This window comes from Aquila chrysaetos, chromosome 7 (genome assembly GCF_900496995.4).
Source record: "Aquila chrysaetos chrysaetos chromosome 7, bAquChr1.4, whole genome shotgun sequence".
Lineage (NCBI taxonomy): Eukaryota > Metazoa > Chordata > Aves > Accipitriformes > Accipitridae > Aquila > Aquila chrysaetos.
The window spans coordinates 41,688,819-41,716,538 of record NC_044010.1 but is presented as its reverse complement, the minus strand read 5'-3'; the positions used below and the strand labels follow the sequence as shown (position 1 = coordinate 41,716,538).

Genomic DNA, 27,720 nt, shown 5'->3' with positions numbered 1-27,720 from the left:
ACAGGCACCCATTCAAGCGTATCAATGAAATCAGTTTGAAAATACCTCGACTCTGTGTGTTATTGGCTTGCACACCAGGTAAACAGACCCCGTTTGTGGGACAACATTAAGACACAGTCAATCAGCAATTTTATTTTTGAAAGTGATCTAATAATATTACTTTTGCTGTTATTTAAATTCATATTTTAATAATGAAATAAAATTTCAATTTTGTATTTATTCCCTCTACCCCCACCCCAAGTGTTTTCAGTAATTGATTCCTGCATCCCTAATTAAGTTTTCCAATATCTAGAAACACACACAATCAATTCTGGGCAGCCTGAAGAGTTTCAGCTCAAGGACTCAAACATTATTTTTTTGAAAACAGCTTTTTTTCTGTTGTTTTTATTTGTACCCCTACAGAAAGCTTTTTTTTTTTTTTTTTCCAAAGGACAGGAGTCTTTTTTGAGTAAGCAGGTGTTGCAGTTGTTACAAAAGGATTTCATGAAAATGAATGTTTTGTACTAAAGCAGTTGTGGTGTTCCATCAAATTCTGTCACATACTTGCCTTATAAAAAGCGTTGTGACAACATCTGTCACAAATGATGCAAGTACCTCTCAGTATTCCTTTTGTTGGTAAAAGTAACAAGTTCCTTTATTTGGTATGCAGCTTTCAATTGGACGTCAATCTATATGACAACAATTTACATTTCCAATGTACTGCTATTGGCATGTAACTGAATTTTTGGCAGCTAGTTCTTTGATATAAGGAAAAACACATATTGCCAGCGGCTCCAACTTTTACAGTCTTATGAAAATCACCTCTTCTAATTTTATAAGATCTACAAATTGATTTAACAGGCATAAATTACTATCCTGGCCAAGGGGAACTCTGAAGAAAAAAGTGTAAAAAATTGTACACAGATACAGAATACCAAGGAGCCAGTGGAATTTTAGGTACCGTGTACTTTAAAAAAAAGAAATCAGAACAGGTTTGAAGAAGCTTTCAAATAATCAGAGTTCAGTTATTAGGTAATTTAACAGCATTACAGTATTCATGCAAAAATTTCCAAGTCTACCCTTACTCTCGGAGAGAAAAATTCTGCAGAATTAGAGTTGTTCAAAGCTAGAGAAGGCAACATCATCACCGCTACTTTGTTTTTGACAAAGTAATTCCTCAAATCACTGCAAGCACCTTCTGTTCTTTCATCAGAAATGTTAAAATATCTTGCCTCGTACTACTTTGTGAAACACTTGTCAAGCTTTCTCATGTAAACACATATAATGCTTACTTTTCAGGTCAAACTAACCTCCATTGCTCTTCCAGCTATTTTAGCATCACCTTAGGAAGAACTGCCTTTGGGAACCTGAGTGTCATCTGACCACCAATCTGTTGTTGAAGGAAATATCAGTAATGCAAATCTCTACCTGCACATCTCCATCACCATGTTCCCTGCTACTCCACACCGATACAACCAAAGACAGCAATCTGATATTTCAGTGACAAGCTTCATATAAACAAGACTACAGAGTTTTCTAGCTGGAGTAGAAGAGGTTTTCATTTGCGGTCTTTTCCTCATTTTAGCCTTCTACAGTTTAAGGAACAAGTCTGTCTGTCTTTCACCATCTCATGCCCTCTGACTAGAGCAGAAACATTAGAAGGAGTTATGAGCTTTGCTCCTCATTCCCTGTGGCTTCCACTCTGCTTATGATCTGTGGTCGCACTTGCTCACACTTTTTGGCTGGCTGTTTCTCTGTAGAGCAGACTTAACTCTGTGGCAGCTCCACTCACCACAGAAATATTCGAAAGATGTCAAAGAGACATTGCATTTCTCAGTAGGATATGGCCGGGATGGCACTGAGCACTGCTCCTTTCAGAAGGAAAAGCCAGCTTGCTTTGCTCTTTTAAAAAGACCAGTCAACAAAGAACAGCACACAGGTCAAGAGGACTGTGTGCAGAATGACCTATCACTTTCTATTATTCTAGCAAATTACAAGAGATTTTCACACAATGTAGTTGCCAATAGACCTAATTACTATATAAAAGGAAACAGAAAAGAGAGATTACTTCTATTTGCAAGCCAATGCTATCTGGATAGTCAGATATTATAGTAATTCAAGTTACTGTAACAAAAAGAAGGGAGAGAGAGTGGGTTTAAAGCATAGAAAAAAACGTGTGATGTAAAGCTAGAAACTGCGGTACAAAAGCTGAAAAAGAGCATCAACTACCATTTTATTATGCATAATTTTTTGCTAGGAACTCTAACGAGAAACCTTTTTTTCCATATCGTCCAGAATGAACTAATTCAAATTCTTGATTCTGTTTATTAAAAATGATGCAATTGTGTTGTTGCCACATTTCTTGAAAATTACTAACATTGGATTCTGCAGTGCATGCTGAATATAGGTCTAGAGAAAAATAAACATTCATTTAATTCCTTCCTGAGCCATGTTACATGAGGCATGTAAAAAAGACCGACCATAACCATAACTTAGTTCTGTGCTCTCACCTGGTATAGGTTATCAATAATAGTCTGATGAATTCTACAGTATGCTATCATTTACATTTCATGGGATTTAATCAAAATGAATCCTGTATATCCTGCTGCTACTAACTATTGATCAAGAAATTAAATGAAAGAAAACAAGCTGCAAAGCCTGCTCCTCAGAAGAAAATACCAGATCATATTTTAAAAATGGAATAGGAGAATGGGGTCCTTTGAAAGACTGATGATAGCATTAATCTTATTTACATCACAAATCTCGACAGCTGCACTTTCAACAACTTGTTATAGAATAGAAAAAGTAGACCTAGATTCCATATTGTCTTTAATAACAGCAAAGCAGCCAAGTCCGGTTTTCACCTTCTGATTTACGTTTCATCACAGGTATGAGTATAATAAAAATTCTGTGTAGTAACCCAGAGTGAGTTTTATTTACTCAACTGAGCCCTGAAAAATCAAAGTTAAAGTCCACATTCCCTTTGTAAACTGCACTGTCACACCTGTTTATTACAGATACTTTCAAAGAGTAACCTACTGCGAGACCCCTGAAATAGGACGTTTAATATAAAGGTGTAACCTTTCTTTTGACTTAAATTGGCCTTTTGTGGCTTATGTATATTTCACATGTATTTTTCACCTGTCAGATAATCCAGAAACAAATCCTCACATCAAGATATGCTATAAAAATCAAGATGAAATTCTGAGAATCACAGAGATTTGCATTTATAAACTTGCTTATTATGTTTTTATTCATGCAGCTCTGAAGGCATAGTGTCAGCTTTTTATCTAGACTCTTTTCATTACTTCTCCCTGTTGGTGTTGCAGCACATGCTGTGAATGACCTCCAGAGATTCCTGAAGCTATATGCAGAGAGAAAATTGAATCTGAAAGCTTTATTAGACAAGTTTGTCTTCAGCTTGTGTCTGATGTCAGCTGTATTGAAAAATAGAACTGCTTGTGAAACTGGGTCCTGACCTCGAAAAATCTCCAATCAAATGGTAACAGATTCAGTTTTGTGCCATATTGCTATTTGTTAGACGTGGCACACGTGTTAGAAGCGAAAAAGCTTCTTAATGAAAATCAGATGGAATAATCAGGCAACTTCTTTCCTGAACACAATGGGGAAACTAGATATATGGCAATGTACACATAAGACGGCCAACTCGGGCTGGCATCTGTGAACCTCTTTACCACAGAAACCTGTAAAGTAAAATGACTCAAAACCAAGAAAATTTAAATTATTATTAGAAACCATTGTTCATTCCTTCATCTAAAAGCAACCAAAAGAAAAGGTAAAGACCACAATCTATTCCTCTACTATTCTATTTTATAAGAGAGTCGGCAACCTTTGTTATGCCAACTGACTCAAGGAAGAGCCTACTCTTACTGTGCTCCACTGATTCAAGAAGTCAAGGTATTCTCTATGATACTTCCCTACTGCATTGTTCCCTGTTCATTGTCTCTCTTGCATTTTGTTTTAGTAAAACTTTTCATAGAGTTAAACTTAATTATAACTAATATTAAAAACAGATATTTCCTCTAGATTCTACATGCACAAGTATCAGAAACTATACAATTCGAGACATGGCCATTATTGGAAATAATATTTCTCTCTATTACAGCTCTCATGCTAGAGGTCTCTTTACTGGTGTCCTGAAACTAATGTTAACTAAAATGGACTACTGGCAGTAGCGTTGCCTTCTAACTCAGTGTAGAACTACTTGTCACAACAGATGCATGCTGTGGATTTTTAGCTGTTCAACTCTGTGGAGAAAGGTTCTGCAAAATTAAATGTCTACCATGTTCCCCACACAAGCATTTTAATAGCTGATAGCACAGTTCTTTTAAATGGTGAAAGTTATGTGCAATGTTTTTTTAAATATCAACACACGTTTGCATTAGTATTGAAAATGCTGTAGATGCACAGATCCCTAGATTGTTGAGTCTTCCCCAAGGAATTATTGAGTATTCTTGGTCTCAATTATACTATGCCAGCTGCTATAAACAATACACACATTCTAATATCTGATTCGTACATTTGTTTTTAATTTACCCCCTGAATACACATATTGTTCTCTTTTCAGGTGCATATAATGAAATGCACAAGGATTTTTAAGACTAGCATTTGGAAATTCTGAGAAACACAGTGCTGAACTACAGCATATGTGGTGTTCACTCAAGCACTGTATATAACATATAAACAATGACTGCTTCAGAGCACATTAGCTATGAAATACTACAAAAAAGAACATAGTATCTATTGTGCGTTTTTGCCCAAAGCTAGTTGTTGTCATTTTGTTTCTTACGTTTTTGTCATTGTTTCTTGAATATCTCTTAAAAACAAATGGTTTGTTTGCTTTTAAAGAGGCAGTGGGATATTACATGATCCAGCTCTGAAAATTCATGGAATGAATATATTTTGACAGTTATAGTTTCAAAAACAAAGAATCCTTCATCCCCACTGAAAATATTAAACCAAATATCATATCAGAGATTTAACAGGGCAGTCTTCATAATGCATGATACGGTTATGCTCAGTCGGTACATCTATCTTAGAACTAACCAATATAGAATAATAGATCACTCAACTATGCATTTAATATGAAAATAAAAGAAAATTCCAGGTGCATAAAATACAGACACTAGCACTACAGAAGCACTTTCAGCTTCTGAGGTCACTGGATTTTAGTTTCAAACTTTATGTTATTTCATCGAGGTATGTATTTTCACACACATGCTTTTGTTTGCTGCTAATTTTCCTCAAAAACCTACAGTCTCAGGAATTGTATATTTTTAGTAGCCCCAGTACATGTTTCTTACGTTAGATTACATTCCAAGCACTGCATATGAATTTCAGCTGTATTAAGCCACAGAGGTACATATACTCATAGAGTAACATCCGTGATATTTTTCAAGAACTGTTTTATAAGTTCTTACAGGCCTAGAACAAAGCAGCATGCCTAGTCCAGGCAGGGACTTCTTTCATGGAGAAATAAGAGGCAAACTAAGCTTCCCAAACAGAAGGAGACATACCTTAGGATGCACTCCTTCAACTAAAATATCAAAGGACAAGCAAATGAAATTCTGTTGTCACTAGTTTCCCCAGATTCACAAATATCACTCTCTCAATTCAAACCCCAAAACTCAAGGTGTTATAAACTCTGGAGGTGACCGCTGTGAATCTTTTTCCTATGCCCCAGCTGAATATATGGGCTAATAAGCGATGAGTTCTCTTTTGGTTAAATCAGCTGGTGAAGTTACTGCAGCTCACAATCCTCATGTTACAACTTGCTTCTAATGGACTCAGCTTGATACATCACTCCTCTCCTATTCTCCCTTATTCATTCTAAATCCTGAAAAGCTGCCTTCTTCCCCTCTACATGGAAGCCCAGTCTGTGGCTCCGTGCCTGCAGTCTCTGACTCCTACTCCCAAAGCAAATTATACTGAAAGCACAGAAGAGCTTTGATTGTATGCATTCAAGGAAAGATACCTAAATCTGATGGGTAGTGTTATGAGTTCTGGTGATATGGTATTACCTTTCTTCAAATTCTTTGTATTAAATATACAATAACTAACAATGCATATAAAGCCTTTCTGTCAAATGCATCTCTAACTCTGCTACAATTTGTAAAACAAAACCAATTATTTTTTAATCTTTTTTTAGACCTGCTACAACAATGCTCCAAAATAAGACTGATAACTTGTAAAGTTTAAAGGGACAAATTCTACTTAATTTTCAGAAGTAATTTCATCATTGTAATTGACACTAGCACTCTCTACTTTTTTCTTCATTTCACAGTCAAACATTTTTCTGTTTCACTTGACTAGACGTTTCATACAAAAATACAAAAACTTGTGTAAAAATTCAGGGGAAAAAATGAAACTGATTGTACACAAAGTACTGTTCACTAAATAAGTTAAACAAACTGCAGGAGTACCAATATAATGTACTGCTCACTGTTTTATTAGCTATACATGCAAAATGTAAAATTAATTGACAAAGTATTTTCAGCCATATTCACTTGCAGTTATTTTTTAAAGTTTTACTAACTTCAGGTATAGCATGATTGAAAATAAATACATATCCTTTTTAAGAAATTGTATTTTCAAGTAGAGCTTTAAATGAAAGTGGCCAAAATTTTCCCCTAACTTCTTATTTGAGTGAAGGCAAATGATGGAAAATGTCTTCCTCGGGACCAAAGTCAGGAATGCCTCCCACCCCACAATGCATTCACATGGGTTTACAAAGCACTACTTAACTTTACCTAACTTATTAAGTAAACGCAGTGGTAGCACTTCAGTACAAAAGAAGTCATAGAAATGCTAACAATACTATTAAAACCTGTCCCTCCTGTAAAAGCACATTCCAGAACTGCATTTCTCTCTGCTTAAAATGTTTTCAAACTGCTGGCTAAGGAAGGCATCAAGGTATTTGGATAGAGACATTCACACAATTTCATGTTATCATGTCAAGTACAGATAGCAAGTGTGATTTCCGTCCTGAATCATCTTGTCTTGGAAGTCAATCTTAGCTAAGTTTTTAGACATACCCTTCAGCTAAGTACATTCTTCGAGCTGGAAAAGCAGTTCTTGTTCACTATGCCCGAGGGCACACTGGACTGGTAGGATATTAAGGACTTTTTTTTAGTGCCAAAGAAACTATAATACACAGACCTAGAAATAATTATAAACAGGGTCCTTTACCTCTGTAACAGCCACCAGATGGTATATTTAGTAAGACCCTCTGGCTGAGTTCTTATAGCCAGACTAGACCAAATGATACCTGACAGGGCAGTAGAGATTAGCCAATTACATCTTCATTCCCTGGTCTCAAACACAGATGTCAACACTATTAAATTCTGATGTCCACGAGAGACTCTAAAGAATCAGGAAGTGAATAATTACCAACAGGGGATACTGCCATTGCTTCACAGAGCCCTTCCAAAATAATTTTGTGCATCTTTCTTTAAAAATGACCTTTAATGAGGTGGTTTAGTTTTTGGGAGGCTTGGTTAAAGCTAGCTCTCCCATAGCCAGTTTGAGTCTCTGTGCACACCAATTCATGGTTCATGAGAATCAGCAGCACAGAACAAGCAAGTCCATAAAAATGTCTATAACGCAAGTGGCTAAAATTACTACAGAACTTATAGTTTAGCATGAGAAAACCCATGACATTCAATCTCTCCTTCCTCCCCCCCTGGTTTTTTTAAACAAAATAAAAAAATATTTTAGTAACACATACTACTTTCTACCTTTCCAGAAACCTGTTGTCTCAGCCTGGAAAAGAGAAGGCTCAGGGGGATCATATCCATGTGTATAAATATCCGATTGGTGGAATAAAGAAGACAGAGCCAGACTCTCTTCATGATGCCCAGTGACAGGATGAGAGGCACCATGCAAAAATTGAAATACTAGAAATTCCATTTAAATAGAAGAAACTTTCTTTACTGTGAGAGTGGTTCAGCAACCCTGGAACAGGTTGCCTGGAGAGGTTATGGAGTTTCCATCCTTGGAGATACTCAAAACCTGACTGGACATGACCCTGAGCAACCTGTGCTAATTGACTGTGCTTTGAGCAAGAGGAATAGATGTCTCCACAGGTCCCTTCTGAACTCTACAGTTCTATGGTGATACATCTATAATGATGTGATTGCAGTAAACTGACTCAAATAAAGAAAAATTATGAATTAGTGTTACAAGCACAGGTTCAAATTTGAAGTGTTCTTGGCAATAGAAAGGAAATCAATCTTACTTCCTACTTAATCCTTTATAGAACACCAGTGCTTTCATTTTCTGCATGTATAATTCCATTTGCTGAGTCTCAGAAATGTTAGTAGTCAGAGCCTACATTTTGAATTAAGGTAAATGAGTAATTTTGCAATTCTTCAGCTAAACATGAGTTAATATAGGAATCTATTGCACTACTACTGTGTGTTCTCTCTCTTGTTCCATTATTACAATTTCCTTTGTAACAGCAAATACACAAGTCACCAACACTCCCTCCCCCTGGAATCTGACATAACCTGCTGACATGCAAAACTGACACAACAAGTTTAGTGACCCAGCACAGCAAAAAATGACTACGCATCTCCTTGAGTTCCCTTGTGTCATTACATGAAATTCTATAGCATGCCTTAGAACAAAATCTTGTAAAGCAGGGATACTGCTGTACTACAAGTTTTAAAAAACACTAGTGGTATTTAGCCCTTTTTAGAAAACTGAAATGATTGCCACTGGAACCACAGCAGTTCTAAATGACTAAAACTAAATGATAGTTCCTATTTAGTAAGATTCAACACATCATAAGCAAGACATCTGCTTTGCTTGAATTGATACATGCTATTCTGACAGAAGTTGGACTTTCTTCTGGTACTGAATATTCTGGATTCTGTCTATATAGTGCAATTATTTACTTCTCTGAAAAAAGATTTTTCTGCTTTGCTGTCCTAGACAGTCACTAGTAGAAGGTAGAAAATTCTCCATTTTCAGCTTTTCTTGTATGCTACCCATTAAAACATGTTAAAAGCAAGAGGCATCAACATCCAACAAGTAATCAAATCCCAGGTGACTACTGTAGCTGTATCGTAGCCTCAGTTACAGGAAATCTGACACATGCCGGGGCCGGGGGGGGGGGGGGGGGGGATTTCTTTCTACTCCCACATCTGATGAGCAGCTTTCCAAATTGTATGGGTGAGTAACATCCTTCATCCAAGCAACTGAGATAGATAGTTCAATATCAAGTAAAGAATCTTTGAGACTTTAGAAACTGAGATTTAACCCAGTGCTTCCATTATATATTTCTTTTCCACCCATGCTTAATCACTACATTTCAAAGGAAAGCAGTGGGAAATAAAATCCATTTATCAAGGAGATAAAAATGAGCTTGTAATCCTTGTAGGGAACCAGCAGGTACAAAGAGATATGAGAAGAACCTAATACAAATATTGTCCAAATAATTTAAATTAAATGGAGATCAAGTCTCTTGTTGTGGATTCATGAACTCAAGACACCCAGAGATATATATCACAGACTTAATGTTTAACTGCAGAATTACTCTTGCCATGTTGTCATACAACCTTTTCTATGAATACACAAGCTTTGTCTTGAAATAGTCTCAGTTCATTGCCCTATCATAAAAAGTAATTTCAGAATTTCATTGTGACCAATTTACATCCACTCGACCTGTAACATTATTATCTTTTAATTTAAATAATTCTTATCCCTTCATAGTATTTCCTCCATGAATATATGTAGAAAGTCAAAATCTCATCTCATCTCTTCATAGAATAAAGAAACAAGATTTTGAAACAGTAATAATTTAAAAAGCATGCTGCAATCTTTTCATCAAATCCATAACCTAATTTGTCTTCTGGGACACATTACACAAAATAGAAAGGAAATGATAAAAAGCCAAGTTGAATGCCACACGAACACACCTCCCATTTACAAGCTAAAGCTGAAATTTGTAAGGATGCAGAATGAATTTAGACCGTCTCCAGCCATTTTCCTTTTAGCTGTGTGATTTGTAATTAATTTCAAAAGACGTATATACTGAAGCACTTACAGAGACCTGAAGAGTAAAGGCCAAACGCTCCTAATGCTGGCTTTTCCTTTAGTTGATGAATTAAGTGGTTTATTGCCTTCCAGTCAGCTTTCAAGTCTTCTAATTTTTTCTACAATAGAAAATAAAAAATATATTAAATTTAGAGTATGTAAATTAATGTAAATAAATGTAAAACAAATTAAACTTTTTTTTCTCCATCTGATGGACCACCTGAATTAAAAAAAAAAAAAAAAAAAAAAAAAAAAAAACAGAAAGGTAGAAACAGCAATTAATTTTCACAAATGGGAGAGACGAATGTGTAAAATCCTTCCCAGTTGGGCTGCAAAACAGCTGCATGGTGTCAGGGTCCTGAAAGCATCTTTCCTCTTCGAAGTTTGGCTGCTGAAGCTCAGGGCCAACTTAGAGCCAGCGCAGCTGCCTGACCATGACCACGACCACAACCACGGACTGATTCCTGGACCAACCTCAGCCCGTTCCCATCCCCATGGCCCTGCCACAGCCCCCTGGGGCTGGGTCTGACTCTGGTTCCCCTCGCTGGGCCTGATCCTGACCCCCAGCCAGGGACAGCCCCCCAGCCTGCCCTGCTTCTTGCTCCCAGGGAGCTCTGGCTTGCCCTGCTCCCTGGTCGACAGGCCTTTACACCGTTTTGGGGAACACAAGACGACTTTTTTTTTAACATACTGTAGAGAGGTGGGGGTTTTTATCACCACGAACCTGAGAAGCTAATTTTTTAAATTCAAATAGAAAGGTGAATTATGTATTAAAAAAAACTTGTCAAGAAAACCTCTGCAATTTGTAATATCAAATGCAGAACACATTCTTCCACCTATTAAAAAACAATTTAAAAAAAAAAAAAAAAAAAAGTAAAAAGAAGGCCTTAGGAGTCTTCAGGGAGTCACAAACTTCAGTGTGTGGGCATGCAGTCCTGACCAGTAATGGCTGAACTGTTACTTTTAAACAAAACCTAAGTGAAAGTCTGGAGTATGAATTACATCTGTCCTCAGATAACCCTGAGAGGCATTTAGACTTGAAAATGTTGTTTCTACCCCTCTTTCTTCCTTTCTCTAAGGACTGTAAAGAAGGATGAAGCATTGCTAATTCTATGCTGGCATCTCTAAACTCTTAAAATGAAGACTGTATTTCTTTTTTTAAGCTGCTCCCTGATTGTCTGCTACAAAAAGCAGCACAGTGTACCAATGCCACTCAGGAATGCTTTTAGTATTCTTGTGTCCAATTCAAGATTAGATATATAGACTAAATCACAATCCAGCCGTGATGGAAACAGGATGCCTATTAAGAAGGGTACTTTAATTACGTAGAGTCTAAGACAACAGGGGTCAATAGAAGAGGGATAAGGAACAATACACATTAAATTGCCGTGTGTACACTCACACACATAGACACTGAGGTAGCACAATTTCATATTCTGATGTCTCAGTGGAGCGTTTCTAGAATTTGCCTTAAGCTTTGCCATAAACACTCTAAATCCGCAAAGTTCTTTTGTATCTGTCACCAACGGAGGCCAGAATATTACCTGGTATAAACTCAGGACAGCTTTTAGTGTAAATGCTTGTTGACAGGGCAGGAGAAAAAGGATACAATTCTGAATTAGGGAATAAAACGAGTTTTTATCTTTAAGAGCAGCTTAAAAACTGCATTAAAAATAAAATCAAAAGTCAGGAATATCAGAGATTCTCTTTGATAATAGACTATGAGGACTAGGCAGAAAAAGCAATCAGGTATGCATGATAAATGCAACTTGTTATATTACAATTCACAATCATACATATGTTTTATTTCTCTGTGGATTACGGACACAGAGAAATACACATTTTGAACACATTTTATGTCAGATTTTAAAGTTCCTTTTTTTTCTGCTGTTGTAGACCAAGAACCTACTTCCAGAGCTTAAAATGTAAAGGACTGCTCCAATATCTATTAATTCAATAGTAGCAGAGAATGCAGACAGCCCTTAAAAACAAAAGCTGGAGAGATTACACTATCAAAGTCTGGCTTCATTTTACAATATATTTACGGGAGCTAAGGAAGGAGATATGGATGTTATAAATATAATATTGGTCCTCACTATGAATAGCTGCTTAATCATTCATGCGGATGCGAGCCAGAGATCTCTTTCCAGCAATGACAAAATATAAAACATGCCCACCACAGACATTAGAGAGAGTTGTCTGAGGCAACATCTACACCGCTAATAAGAGAGTAGCTAGTTCTAAACTCTTCTATCAGAACTATGGTTTGAGCCAATCCTGCATCTGCCATAAATTAGCATGTATGCATTAAAATGTTAACTTCTTTGAGCACAGCAATTTTGCTGTAATTGCAATGGCAGAGCTTTGGTGACAAGTATGAACATCGAAATATGTTGCATTGAGGAACACTTTTATTGATTTAATGATTTCCTTTAAATGTCAGCACCGGTGCAGTTTAAGCGAGGTTAACGTTCATACATGAACTAATCTCATTGACAGCACTAAAACTAGAGAGGAGTATTTAGAGGGAGAAATGGTGTCGTCTTTTAAATGCAAGACTGAGGGCAATGAAAATGACTTCCTCACTACTCACTCTCCCACCCAACATGGGAAAGGACAAATTGAGTGCTGTGGCAAGGAAACTACAGCTCTTCCACTGCCACAGAATCCTTTCCCGAATAAACTTTTCTGTTTAAGTGCTGTTAATCATGAGATTGGGGTTTACGTTCTTTCTACTGCCACTGTAACCAGCAGTAACCTCTCCCTCCCCCACCCACAAAAGCTTTACAGAAATGCTTTTCAAAAGCATGAAATCCATTTTATAAAAGTGAATAGGTCTGATTATTAAAGTGCTAGTGCTTAAAGGATCACACGTCTCATCCTATTCTTGACTCTTGAATCAGCATATACTAGGATTTCATTTGCCAACAAAAATATTTTTACAGTCCTGCATTGCAAAATTCCAATATCAGCACTTTTCGTATGCTTAGTGAAGGTGTGAAAATATACTTATTTTTCAGTGACATAACTATGAGATAAGATTAAGTATGTGTCAATATAAATCCATGGGAATTAATTTACATTCAAAACACCATAATGGGAGTATATTATAAAGGTTGGAAAGATAAACAGCTAAACATTAGGAAACGCCAGACTAACGTCAACTATGAACATTAATTCAGATACAACGCACATAATTGCACCAGTATCTTTAATTCTCTGACACATACTGTTTTTCAGCACAGGAGAGGCTTGCGGTGTGAATGAGTCGATAGAACCTCTACTTCATTTATGGAAAAGAATGGGAAGATTTGTGGTGAATTAAGGAAATCAGAGGGAAAAAAAGGAAGCTAAGACAAAGATGCCTCAGAGAACTAAATAATCTACAAAGTTGTCAAGCAATGCTATGCAAGTAATTAATGCTTTTAAAGAGGCCATTTAATTTTATCTTTTTTTCTGTGCCACAAACTAAACAAGGAGTATGAGTCTAAGTATTGAATTGCTGCTCGCACTGCGAGTGCTGTCCATATCCTGTACTGAATTAGGCAGGGTTCAGCCTAAACCAAGGCCACCACAGCAGTGTTAATTCAAGAATTTTCTAAAATTTTGAGTGCTTAACTTTGCAACCTTGCTAATATCTTTTCAAAAACACCTTAATCTGAGTACGAATTACTTCTGCGTCCACCAAATACCTTTTCTGTAGAAAATGATTTTGACATTTGCTGAAAAGTCTATATTGGAACATATAAATAGCAGACAGTGCTGGAAGTTACTCATGAAGAATGATGACAGAAGACCAACTCAGTATAAATGGGTGAAAGCTTAAGGAAACCTCCATCATCAAGAAAGCAATTCAACAGTCCTGACAGTATATATTCACTGGTTTATGACTTACTGTACAAGACAGACACTGAACCAGAAATTAACTTCACAGGTCGTTCAATTAACTGAACTACAGAATGTAATGAAAAAGGTAAAATGCAATTAAAGAGGGACTAGAAATTAAATACTCACTATTCCACAAGTAGTTACTAATTTCCTCACAGACACATTTTATAATGTCATTGTCAAAACTACAACTCATGGAACATCATAAACTTTATTTCAAGAGTTATCTTGTTCCAGTAAATCTGGTAGAAATTGGCAGTTTTCAGTGTCTTTGATGTGAACACTTAAAAGAAATAGACACAGAGTACACTTCTATGTCAGAAGTTTGGCCTAAACAGAATCATTTCACACCATTTATACTTCTGTCAGTGGTACATAAAACAAGTACTACTTCTTCTCCTTGAAAATGCCAGCATTCGTTCTGCAATTCTTTATATGCAACAACAAAAATTTAGAAAGCAAGCCAAAACCTCTAGTTTTTTGTTGTTTCGAGTACTTTGCTTGTTAAAATGTGGAGTAAGATTCTCCTAAGACTACAGCTGAAGTCATACGAAATAAGTAAATGCAGTTATCACAGAGTGATTTTTGTTCCATCATCCATTCAGAGTGCAGATGACATCTTTCAGTTCCCAACAAAAATAGCACCATATTAGCCAAGGAAAATGCCCAACACAGAGTCAAAAGCTTTGTTTCTGCTCACTCTCATTATCACGCTACTTTTAAGTCACCTTGAGTTACCTTTTTTAGTGTTTTATCACTGTTTAAGAGAACTGATCATTAAAAGAAAGCATAGATACCAAAGGGGAAAATAACTCTTAAGGATTTCTATTCAGGAAAGAAGAAAAGAAACCAAATCATTCTTAAAAATGTATTAATTTCTGAAGTGGAGATAAGCGCATTCATGTGCTCCCGTGAATGGGGATCTGCTGGTGGGATTTATAAGTAATTTAAAGGAAATTTTGTAAAAGTAGGACAATAATACTCCAAGAATAGTGACTAAACAGAGATGGAAAAACAAGAAATTCACTGTAGAGGTCACCTACAGACAGCCTAACTTTGTGAGGAAACCTTCTTCTGTAAAATTAGGTTATTGACTCCTATAGGTTTGGAAAAGCTCCAAATACAAAGTTTACTACCTCTGCCCAGCCAGAAGCAATTGCAATAGTTACTTAGTGTAGTCAATAACCCACTATAACAGTTTCTGGGAACTCTTAATCATCATGTTCACAGATACTTTATTGGCAGTTATAAAACCAGAAACCAGATCAAGCTCTGGTCGATATGGTAGTGACCTTACTAGTTTGGTCTCCCACTCCAAAAGTAGCTGAACCACACATGGGAGGCTTCTGGCTGATTATTTTCTGCTGCAAGATTCTACAGGACAGAAAATGATACTCTAGTCTCAATGAAGGTCTACATAGTCTTTAGGAAACCAAGTGTAAAGTATCCCCTTCAAACTGGTTTCTCTGCTGGGGAGAAGGATTCTATAGTACATTTTTCTGAAAGAGAAGTGTTGAGAGGCATTAGCCTTCTTAACAATGTATCCTCTGCTCCAAAACAGAATCAAGTCAATCATTCTACATGAATTTTAGCAGACAAACTGAGTGGGAAAGCTCTATATTGCCATGTCTTCTTTCCTTCACCATGACAAAATTTTAAGGCAAAGGGCACTCTTTATGACTTGACTCTTACCTTTTCTAGAAAACATGTTCATTTTTTCTGAAAGCAAAATTCAAAATAAGGGAGTTTAAAAACATGTTATATGATGCCATTAATTAGGCACCAAAAATTACGTTTGCTTTCAATGTGGATTACTCTTGAGGAGGTAGAACAACCTTAATGTCAGAAACAATATTCCCATCACAATATGCAAAAAATTTCTAGCTGGGAACATTACATTTTTCCTGGCTATGCCGTCACAGAACAGAACAAATGCCATTTGCCAAGTTCTTTCATTGATTTTAAACAGACCACATCAAGGACAAGTGTACAACAGGGGAAGCATAACCCATTACACAGTAATGGATATTGCTAAAGGTTGCTTCATTACCTTTACTGGATGAGTGGCTGGTTTTTCCTTATATAAATGACACCCTTTAGACAAAACCTCTTCCACATTCGGCTGTTTAGCCTGCACTGCTGCTTCAGTTTCCTGAAAAATAAAACACACGCAGTGTAGATTAACCGTAGCATAAGCAATAAGACTGAAAAGTCCTAAAGCTCCATGGGAAGCTGTAAAACACCAATAGATTAGTTTCTGCTCAGAATTGGTTTCTGGGAAAACTTATGGATAGTAGCAGCTAACAACAAAGAGGCTCACCAGAGAAAACAAAAGCAAAGAGGGATGGAAAAGAGTAATGCTAGCAAAATAAACAGCAATAGGTCCCTTCATCCTGAAGGTTTCAATATAATGATTACAAACCTAACACAAATTCATACTAGGAAAGACAGGCATGAGAAATCTCATTTAAGCAGCCCTGTCCTTTTGTCTGGTTTACATTACCAGCAGATTAAAAGTGCACTGTTTAACATTTTGTTCATACAGTATATGGCATTAAAACTGTATCATGAGATGCAACAACGATACTGAATTTAGGAAGATTAAAAATATTAATAGAAAACTACTATTACTAGTAGTAAACTAGTACTTATCTAGTAAAACATTTATATTAATGAATTAAAAACAAAAACATAGTAGCAGTGACAGTTCCTAAAGGTACGGGGAGGCACCTACCATTAGCAATGATACCCTACTGAATCAGCAACAGCATATTCTGTAGCAATTTTCGGTTTTAATCTGGAAAGGTGTAATTCATGTGCTAACATAAGGCAACTCCAAGAAACCCTTTCCAACATACAGCAGCTTCATTTCATCAGGCACTGACCAAATAAATGACAGGTGAAGCACTACATGTAGATAATTAAAAGCAAAAAAACCCAAATCACTGAAAAGTGTAAAAGAAAAGATAAACTACACCTGGAGTTCCAAGATTCATATTGTTTTCATTTTTCAAGTAATATAAGCAAAGAAAAAAAAAATCCTAGGGTTATCCAAGATATTAAAATTAACTGGTTGGGTTGGTTTTGTTTTCCTATCCCCACTCTTCTCCCACCTATTTTATATCTTGATTACCTTGTCCTAACCAATATCGCAGACTATTCACTGCCTCTCCAACTTGATTTTCTGTCCACAATCTCAGTTATCATTAGTTTGACAGCAGACAAGATTGTGTGCCAGGCTTGTCACTACCTGATCTGACACATCATTTCATTGGCGGAAATCTGCTATTCTTTGCTCTACAATAAACTTGTTGAAATCTATGTCATTTTAAGGCTCAGAAAGGGCCATTTTGCCTCTCTGTTTCAGCTCAACATAGAAAACATGTCTACACTGCTGCCTGAAATTTTACTTGCAAAACTTTACTGACAATCAGTAAGAATAAGAAGTGTTGATAAATTCAGTATCATCTCCCATTTTTCTTTTCAAATATTGTTTATCAATAGCAAATGAATTACAGCTTTTCTAATTTCTTGTAATGAGATTTGAAACATGTTTGCATTTAATTGCTTTTTATTATGCATTTCTATATTAATGAGATACAACTATAAGGATTCATAGGGAATGAGCACTGAAAAGCAATGCACAGCCAAATTGGGATACTGCAGGAGGTGTGTGTGGGGGGTGTGTGTGTGTGTATTAACCTGTTGATCAAACCCTCATTAACATCCTATTTTCTTTCTGTTTTAATACTAGGTTAGCTTTCTACTTCCCTACTCACCATATAAAGAAAAAATAAACATCAGGGAGTGTTAATGAAGAAGGTAATTTTCTGCCTATCTTGCTGAAAAATAGGCATTTTAATATTTCTTTAGTTGGAGTTTTTTCAAACTAAGCCATTTGCAGTATTTTGCCAATATTTTGTGTTGCGTTATTCTACACGTCTCAAATACTTATGTTATTTTATAACAGCACCAGGTAACATAAAAAATTACGTAGCAGGGAAAACACGTTACAACTCCCCGCAGGGTCCAAGAATATCAAGATCACTATGGGAGCACCTACGCTGCTGGTTTGACCCGCAGTGTGGACGTGCCTTTGAAGTGGATCTCTCAGTCTTCCCCACTCGCTGGGTTCTGGTTTCCACCGCGGACTGGTCCGGGAGGGCACAAATCGGTTTCTTTCAGGCCGTAACCGGCGTGGAGGCTGTGCTCTAGGAGGGCACCCAGCACAGCCCCAGGCCCTGAGGGCTCTCCCAGCCCTGCCTGCCCCTGCCCAGCCCCACGGCTCCGCTCCCCTGCCCTCGGCTCAGGACCCACGTCAGGCCCGGGACCCCACGTCAGGCCCGGGACCCCACGTCAGGCCCAGGACCCACGTCAGGCCCGGGACCCCACGTCAGGCCCGGGACCCCACGTCAGGCCCGGGACCCCACGTCAGGCCCGGGACCCCACGTCAGGCCCAGGACCCACGTCAGGCCTGGGACTCCACGTCAGGCCCGGGACCCACGTCAGGCCCGGGACCCACGTCAGGCCCAGGACCCACGTCAGGCCCGGGACTCCACGTCAGGCCCGGGACCCCACGTCAGGCCCGGGACCCCACGTCAGCCCCCCGGGCCCATCAGCCCCTGCCCCAGCGACGCCGCAGCAGGGCCGGCCGCCAGCTCCCCCCAGCCCTGCCCCGGCCATGGGCCCTGCTGAGCCGGGCCGGCCCGTGGGCCCACGTCCCTACCTGGCCTTGGCCCATCCCCAGGGAGATGGCCAAGGCAGGGGGCTGGGGCTGCCCTGGAGCCTCCCGGGTGCCCCGCTCCTGGCTGGGGCAGCGGGATGGGCCCGGGGTGGCCCTGGCCTACAGGGGAGCCGCCGGCCCTGCGGGGCCCCAGCGGCTGTATGGAGGACGGAGCAAACCCGAGCGCTTACTGGTCCCTCTCAGGTCACCCTCGCCACGTCCCCTTAACATTTTCTAGACTTGAAGAAAGGCAGAGGCTCTTTAGGAGGCTCTCTTAAGCTTTGTCATGTATTTCATTTGACTGGGTTTGTCACGACAGCCACTAACGATACCAGTCGAGTTCCACTACCAGGAATCGAAAATTCAAACCCAGAGGAACCTGGCCAGGGAAGGCACTCTAGACTAATTAAAAGGACTGTTCACAGCAGGAGTTACTGCTGAAGTCCTGTAGCTGTAACAAAATTTGGCTGCTCAGTATTTATTTGTATTCTACCTTTGATATTGAAATTTGAATCATGATTTACCATATACACACATATAAATAGGCTAATTTCCCTTTTAAAATTAAGAGAAAAAGAAAAAAAAAAACCACAAAACCAAAATGAATGACTGATGGTACCATGCAACTCCACATTCTGCAGAAAACAAGAAAACATTTAACAATCCTTTTAATTGTCATTATTTTATGCTAACACTAGTATACACAACACACATAAAAACTAAGGTATCCCATTTCTACATATTATATAAACATTTAAAAGGTATTCCTTATGGATTCAAAAGGTATTTGCTCTTTACGGATAGAATACAGGTATAATTTTCCATAGTCAGCTAACAGAAACATAATGGATTTAGCTGTGAAATCACCACTTCCTTCTGCTCTACAATATTCTGGAGTTACATGAACTAATCTTGTGTAGTCTGATCTTTCAAATTCATTGGCCTTAACCTAAACTGAAATGCACGGCGCAAGTCTATCCAATATAGCATGATGCTTCACTTGAGATTTATGTGGAAATAAGAACAGAGATAAGAGTCCAGGGAAAAAAGGTGTTCTCAATATCTTGTCGTTCATTTGGACACCGCTGAAATTAACAGATGCCTTATTTGTTAGAGCAGCAACTACTTCTTGATTGTCGCACATTAATTCCAACATCACCTTTTAGATGTGATGTTTTAACATCACAAAAGGATGTAAAATAAGCGCACACCTGCCATTAAATCACTGCAGTAACTTTGAGGGAGCTCTCTGCCCAGTACTCTGCCTGATGGGATAGCCCCTTGACAAATTCTGCCCAGTGAGCAAGTTTCCAGCAATTTCAAATCCATTTGCTAGGTGACACGCTATTAATACGGGTCAACGGGCAAGAGAGTAGTTTCAGGATACCGCTCCATCATTCAGTTCCCAAAGAGAACAAAAAGGTAACGACCGTGACATGGCCTCCAATGGTTCGCTCACGACAGAGACTGCAGTTATTATTTAGCTTGTGCAGGAACCAGGAGAATAGTGTACTCCCGGAGCAGGGCCTGACGTCTGCTCTTGATCGTGCAGGCCAGGCTACTACTAAAGCTAATAGGGGCTGTCCATGCTCTTGTCCACCAGTTCTTAGAGAATACCAAAGCCATAACTTTTTAAAAGGCCTGATTCAAGATCATTGACTTCTCTGCCACACTCGTTTTGCTCGCTGTGGGAGGATGCCTGTGGGGCGGATGCAGCACTGTTTCTGGGAGACAGAGCTGACTCTACTGGAATTGCGCAATTTATGAACCGCCTGTGAAAGGAATCGTAATGCTACTTCTGGGCTGGGTGATGAATATGCTAATTAAACTTTTCACACATATGGCAAAGTAAAATACATCATCATTGGAAACTGCTGTTTCTCAAACATGTATAAACAACAAGAATCAAACAGGGGCCACCTTTTTTCCATGACGTACCATCTATGAATTTTCAGTGGTGTTAAAATGGTGCATCCAAGTTGATGAAAGCCTACTGCTGAATAAGCCTCATTGGCTTCTGCATTTCCAACAACATGTCAGTTCAACCTGCTGAACAAATTTACAGGCTGAAAAAGTGGCAGGGACTTGTCTACAGCCCCATCTGGACTATGAAAGTCTGTTGATATAGCTCAGAACTCAGAAAATTCATATTCCGTAGCTGAAACCAATATATTGACTAAACCTCTGGTGTGTATGCCAATGGAAGAGAAAGTTTGATGGCTTGGCATATGTTATTTCAAGAGATGGTAACTATCCTAGCAGACACAGACAGGCTGTTTGACATATGCTGCACATATACTAGGAGGCCCAGACAGCTATCTATAAAAGTATGTGCCGCATTTCAGACTGTGTATTGGTCTATATTAAGAATCATAAGCACTGATTCACCTTCTCTGGTAATGCCGGTAAAACTTTTGGGATCGATTTCCCAATGAGATTATGTCCATGGGACATTTTCTGCAGGGACAGTAGGAGAAGCTCCAGGTGACTAAACTTGTGTCTTCATGGTGAAGTGCAATGCAAAAATGGAAACTTCCTTACAACCTTCAAACAAATAAATATAACTTTGAAATTAATACAGTGAGTTGTTTTGTTTTAAAAGTCATGACCTCTTTTTAACAAGGCGGTACATTAAATGAAGATTAAAGAAGAGAATTATTCACAGGAAAACAGAAGCAGTAAGCAATTTCCCTTCACTTTACTGATCAAGACAAGGCAATGAAGTTTAACAAGCAAATACACTAAATCTAAAATCTAAAATAATTTGGAGGCTTTTCATTTCAAAAAGAGATTTTTCAAAATAATCAGATATAAATCCCCACGTATATTTGACTCGATAACAGAAAATTACATTTAATTATGTTTTTCTTGTCTTTTAGATGAGGGAGAGTGTAACTTGTAACCAGAATTCTCTGAGGTTGATTTTCTTATTCAGGCACACAAGAAGTTCCAGCAAGGTTCATAGAAATATTCACGTCTATCTTTCAGGTTAATATTCCCAGATATTTTAGGGAAAAAGCTATAAAGAAATGGTGAGATTGAGGGCCTCATTTTTTCTTCACAAGTAAAGAAAGGGAAGTGAATAGAAAACGTGAATGTATTCCTGTCTTCAAGAATTCTGCTTCTAAATAAGTGACCTCATTTTTTCTTTTGACTCAGCTCTGCACATTCCCATTCATGAAGCGGACTAACAAGCTCAAACACCACAAAGAAGAATGGTCAGAGGAGACTTAATTAAAATACATCAAAGTTCAGCTACACCACAGTGAGCATCACATCTTGATGATAGGTCAGACAGTACAGTCAATGGCATTCTCAGTATTCACTTTAGATATTTATACAATATTATTAGAATACATCCAAGTCATGCTATTAACAGTTCTGTGGCCATACTGAGGTGGGACCTAATCCATCGGGGGAAAACCGCAGTTGCCAGTATTTAAACTTCCTGAATAAAGACTTTAATCAATTTTGATAAAATTCAAGGAAAGACAAGCTTGTACCTCTGTTCTTTTCTACATAACAGATGAAAAGGTTTGATAACTTCCTGAATATTTTACTTATCTCTCTATAGAAAGAAAATGCTCTGTTAACATCTAAGTTACAGAATTTAACTTCACCGTCTGGTCTTAGGGATTTATGGGGGGGGGGGGGGGGGGGGAAGAAAACCCCAAGTGATTCAATTTAAAGACCAATCCATTAGTGGCCTAGGTAGAAGCTTAGTGTAAAACTGCTTTATTGCTAAAAATATTCTGTAACTAGCAGACAAGCAATTTTATGCACCTGCCTCTAAAAATGCCATTTTAATGAGTAAATAAAATAACCATTCTTTCCCCCATTACCTTAAACCACTGACCTTTTAAATGTGTGAGACCCAAAGTACAATCCTAAGGCAGTGTTAGAAGCTATCTTAATGGGGAAAAGAAGATTGCGAAATTCATCCAGCTTTCTAAAGTAAAGTGTGCAAAAGACAGTCATCTGATTTTAATGAGAGACTGGGAAATTGGTACAACTATAGCTCTTGACCTATGTGAACAATTTTCAAGATTCTTTAGAGGAGAAACAATCATTTCATGGAAAAGAGCACAACGTGAAGGACATCTCCCTTCTAAAAGTGCAACAATTCAGTTCCAGAGTTCATAACTACTTTCTAAACCTATGAGCGCAGCCTTTGTACACTTCATAAAATATGCAGACAATGTGTCTACTAAGACTTGGTGGTGTTTTTCGTCATTCCACTCCCTGCAATATCTCTTATTCCTTGTACTGGAAAAGGGAAGGAAAGAAAAGAAATAGAAAAAGGAAATCCTCCGCAATTAAACGGAACTAAGATGGTCCCAAAATTAAAGGCATGCAGACAAAGTGCCTGAAATAGCAATCCCCACGACTTTGCAGAGTGAAAGGTTGTTTTTTCCAAAGCACATTTTCCTGTTGGCTATCAGAAATTTGTGAGCTTCCTCTGTAAGTCTAGGGGAGATGAAATACAGTATTTTTTTCTCCACACAGAGAAATCAGTATCTATCCATTGCAGCTGTCTGTCCTGAAAAGGAAATTTCCTGGAGGTACTGAAGATAGATGAAATTATTAGCTGGAAAGATATGACCTGCAGATATGGCATATGAAAAGAATTTGGCTATGGTGGTCATACACCGATAAAGCACAGTTAATCATCCAGTTGGACAGTGAAAAGGCCCAGTAAGAAGAATTCTTTGAGATTGGATATGATTCAGAATTTTTTATTTTAAGACCGGACAGGACACAGGATGAAACAGCTGCTCCTGTTCCACCTAGACTGCAGATCCTGTCTTAGTTCCAGTGCACAATATAAAAGAGATAATAACAAACCCAGGAGAACTGACACAGAAGCAGCATATTTGGCAGAAAAACTTAATGGAAGTTCTTGTGAGAAAATAAGGGAAGTCCAAATAATTTTACAAGCTCTCTCCTAGTTATGTGCTCTTTTTGATGCTGAAGGATAGCAGCTTAAGAGGAAGTAAAGTTACTTACATGGACACAGTAGCAGATATGGATTACCACCATAAGCATCTTGACTGGCAAGTGAAATTTGGTGATAATTATAGAAGCATTGAGTCATAAAAATTGTTTATTTCTTCTTGTAAACAGGAAAGAAATCAGAATTTCTTTGCTCTCATTGCACAAATAATGACAGTTCTGTTCAATAAACTGAATTAAAAATAATTTAACTTGGGAGGGAGGCATTTACTTATTTATTTATGTTATCATCTAATTCTTGGTTGCTTATTCTTCTCTCTCTTAGGTCAGGGCTTATAGGCAAGTTTTCCTCCTCTTTTCAAGTTTAGTAAATAAAGAATTATTTTCAGGGGAGTTTCTGGCTACAAAAGGAAATTAGAAAAAAATCAAAATCAAAATCTATTACTGTTCTAACATCAGTTTGTCGATTGTAACATATGTTCAGATATGCCCATCTTCTGGTACTAGTCTTTAATACATCATTTAAAAAGAATATTCATGAGGATATAGTTCTACAGTTTGTCTTCCAATAGTTACAATGGCATGTATTACTGGAAAAAATGGTAAAGATTGTTCCAGTATGTTGCTTCAGCAGCAGAAGCATGGGTAGATTTCAGGAAATGGAAGTTACGTTCTTACAGTTTGGAAAATATGCAGTTTGTTCATTTCCAGCTGCCTGGTTTGCAACTGCGAATGGCTAAGTTATATCCATACTCTGGGTGATGGCACTTTTTTTTTTTTTAAATTTCCATAAGCAAGTATGTTATCAGAAGTTTATCTTTTTAAAATCTGACCCATTCATTTCATTCTGAATGAAGAAAAATCAAATTACAAAGTAAGGAATGAAAAGAACTAGTAAGGAAATGCTACTCAATAGTGCCCAGTGTTAAACAACAGCCACAGCACAGATTTAAATGGATGTACTGGATATGGCCAGGATGAAGTTAATTTTCTTCACAGCAGCCTGTATGGCACTTTGGTTTGCATTTATGATGAAAACAGTGTTGATAACACAGGGATGCTGTGTTCGGCTGAGCTGCCTGCCAGGGTTAGACCACAACAACGGTTTAGAAAGAATTCCTACCCGCCAATAATCATCTTTAATCAATCATTAGATTGGATATTAGGAAAAATTTCTTTACTGAAAGGGTTGTCAGGCATTGGAACAGGCTGCCCAGGGAAGTGGTTGAGTCACCATCCCTGGAGGTATTCAAAAAGCATGTAGATAAGGCACTTCAGGACATGGTTTAAGTGGGCATGGTTGACAGTTGGACTCGATCATCTTAAAGGTCTTTTCCAACCTAAATGATTCTATGATTTTTCACTGCAGAATCTGTCATATCTAACAGGTTCACTCTCTTTACAAGAGTATCCCACAAGAGTTAAGCTTTACAGCACTATGCTCAATATCTCAAATCTACATTTACTTGTAAATTTAGCACAAAATCTGCAAGAGGATTGAGTGTTTTCCACATTTTCACTAACTTCAGTGTGAGAAGGAACTAAGATTCTTTTAGGCATATGGTTTTGGTTTTACTCAAAAAAATAAATCAAAAAATAAATCAATTTTTACTCACATAATCAATCAAATTAATAGCCATCAAATCAAACTTATTCAAATATCCATCAGGTACCAAAAATTCATATAGTTACCTATGTATAAAAAAAATGAGAAGATATAGATTCCCTGCCTGTAATATTTACTACACAGCAATCAATTCAAAGCAAATTAAGCCAAAGCTAATAGGACCTTGTGCAGATATAAGCAGTCATTTTTATGGGCTCTTCTTCAGATTCCAGTACTTTAAACTATGTGATCAGTAGAGCAAAATATATAATCCTACAGAAGAAGAGTTACTGTTTAATAAATAACATGCTATTATCAAGAAGATGAATGTCCAAGAGCTTTCAAGAATTCTGTTTTGAAGAGAAAGAAGGCTTTCTGTTAAGGAAAAGAGCATATGAAAAAGAACATAAATGGTGAGAATGTTAGAAAACTGTATTTTCTGAACAGGAGCAGAAATATCCTATCTCTGAAAACCTAACTATACTGAAGCAAGCTCTAGTTTTGATATTGACTTTCCTAGACCCTTGGTAAACTGCTCTGTCATTTCTATAATTTTCCTCCTGTATTTATTTGCTTGTTTATGTTAACCACACTTTTCTCTGGGACTCTGAACAGTACCTGAGCTGTTATTCATAGTACAAGGAGGAAGCCAAAAGACAAATCTGAGGTACAACCTCACTAACTTCCAAGCAACTCACCCATGGTTCTGAAAAGTGTATGCTTTCAACAATGGAATCACATCTTGATTTACTAGTCATCCATTATTTCCTAGAAATATACTACCACACATCAAACACTTGATCACCTTTCAAAAATCTTCCCTCTCCTGAAACACTGGGACACAGATATGTTTGCAATCCATCCTTAAGGCTGCAAAGTATGTTACAGATTAAACAATTTACAAGGATTACTCATTGGGAAAGTTTTGCCACATTTTCACAATCCATTTGCAGCTAATATTTTTTAATATTCTTGCACTTGGAATAGATTATTTTTTTTTTTAAAGAGATTTGGATACAGACTGTTTAAAATCTAAATGCTCAAAGCTCACAAAGAAAACATTGAGCAGGTTGCTCCTCAACATCCCATAAAAAGATTTCCGGAAAGAGCGAGAGTTGATTTATGCACAGAATATCAAGCTCTAGGTTCTACGAGTTGATTAAAATGACATTTACTGCAGATCTTAATAATGCATTGAAAATAGGAGCAGTTTAAATAATCAAACCGTATTTCATCATCAGAAGTTTTCACAGCTCAACCTTTTGCCAAATCAGACACAGATGTCAGACTACGGCGAGATAAATCCCTGGGGTACATATGCCTTACGTGCTCATGCGGACAAACTGTACTACCTTTAATTGCATATAAAAACTACTCATTTAGAAGGGTGTTAGCAAAATCATAAGGTAAAAGAATCAATAAAGAGTTAAAATCTGACTTATCTGGCTTAGTTTGTCAAGCAGGAGCTAACAAATCAAGGCTGATGGAAGGAAAAATACAGCAATGTCCAGTCAGTGCTTTCATTCTCTCCTGTGGGTGAATTTTCTTTTATTTGTCTACAATTAGGTTTGCTACTCCTTAGCCATGCTCCTCTCTTATGTTCTAACTGGAGGTTATCAAGTATATAATGAAGTGATTGACATGAGTTGACAGCCTTCCTATTGTCATTCAAAGCCTATCAGGCACAAAATCCAAATACAAGTTATTTTTAAGAATAGAGAGTTATTTCATTTTTTAAGGATGGCCTATTTTTATCTGCCAAAACCACAATATGCTATTTTAAATGTATGGCAAGTGACCACCATGGACAGTAAACAGGTATAAATACTACACCCAGAGACAGTTTGAAGCTTCTTTAGCAGTATAGGCAAAAATCAAGGCTGTATTGGAAAAGAGGACTGAAGTATAAAGGAGCACTGGAGGGGTGAGTGATGACCTAGAAGGTAAGGAGGGAGTAAAGGGACAAGATTGGGAAACCGAGTAAGCGGGGAGAAACAACCAGTGAGATTGCAAAAGGATTTGGAGGGAAGGTGGCTGGAAAGCATCAAATGGTTTTTAATATCGTCTGGAGAAGATTTGGAAGGGTCAGCAGGATCTCAGTGAGCTAGAAGTAGAAACAGGAATTTCTGCATTTTGTCAACTCATTCCCTGTCTGGAGCATCAGTTCTCTACCCTTTCCTTAGAATGCAGGGACTCACATCTCTGTCCATCCCCTCCGTGTCCTCATCATCTATAGTCACCTACATCTGTCACAATCCCCCTGGAAAACTGTCTTCCAGGGGAAATGGCAGTGCTGAGACAAAGACCGGGAGGAATTCCCAGAAAGTGCAGCTTTAATCTCCTCCTATGGCCGGAGGAGGTACGCTGACTCCTAAGGCTTTTAAGAGGTAGGAGGTGAAGGAGCGGGCACTACTACCTCCCTCCTCTCCCCGTAGCCTTCCTTCCACCCTGCACATCCTGAGCTGTCCCGAAGAGGTAAGGAGCACCATCAGCAGACATTTACAGATCATGT

The 27,720-nt window shown here is 37.9% G+C and overlaps 1 protein-coding gene across 24 annotated transcripts in view; it reads right to left on the bottom strand.

The window, feature by feature from the left end:
* DMD (dystrophin) overlaps positions 1-27,720 on the bottom strand; it is a 1,198,278-nt gene that overhangs the window by 366,121 nt on the left and 804,437 nt on the right. For all 24 annotated transcript variants that reach the window (XM_030020819.2, XM_030020811.2, XM_030020812.2 and 21 more), the window contains 2 exons: positions 15,977-16,078; positions 10,049-10,157 (listed from right to left, as the gene is read on the bottom strand). In XM_030020819.2, the coding sequence (XP_029876679.1) occupies positions 10,049-10,157; positions 15,977-16,078 (211 nt within the window). The remainder of the gene's footprint in view (positions 1-10,048; positions 10,158-15,976; positions 16,079-27,720) is intronic.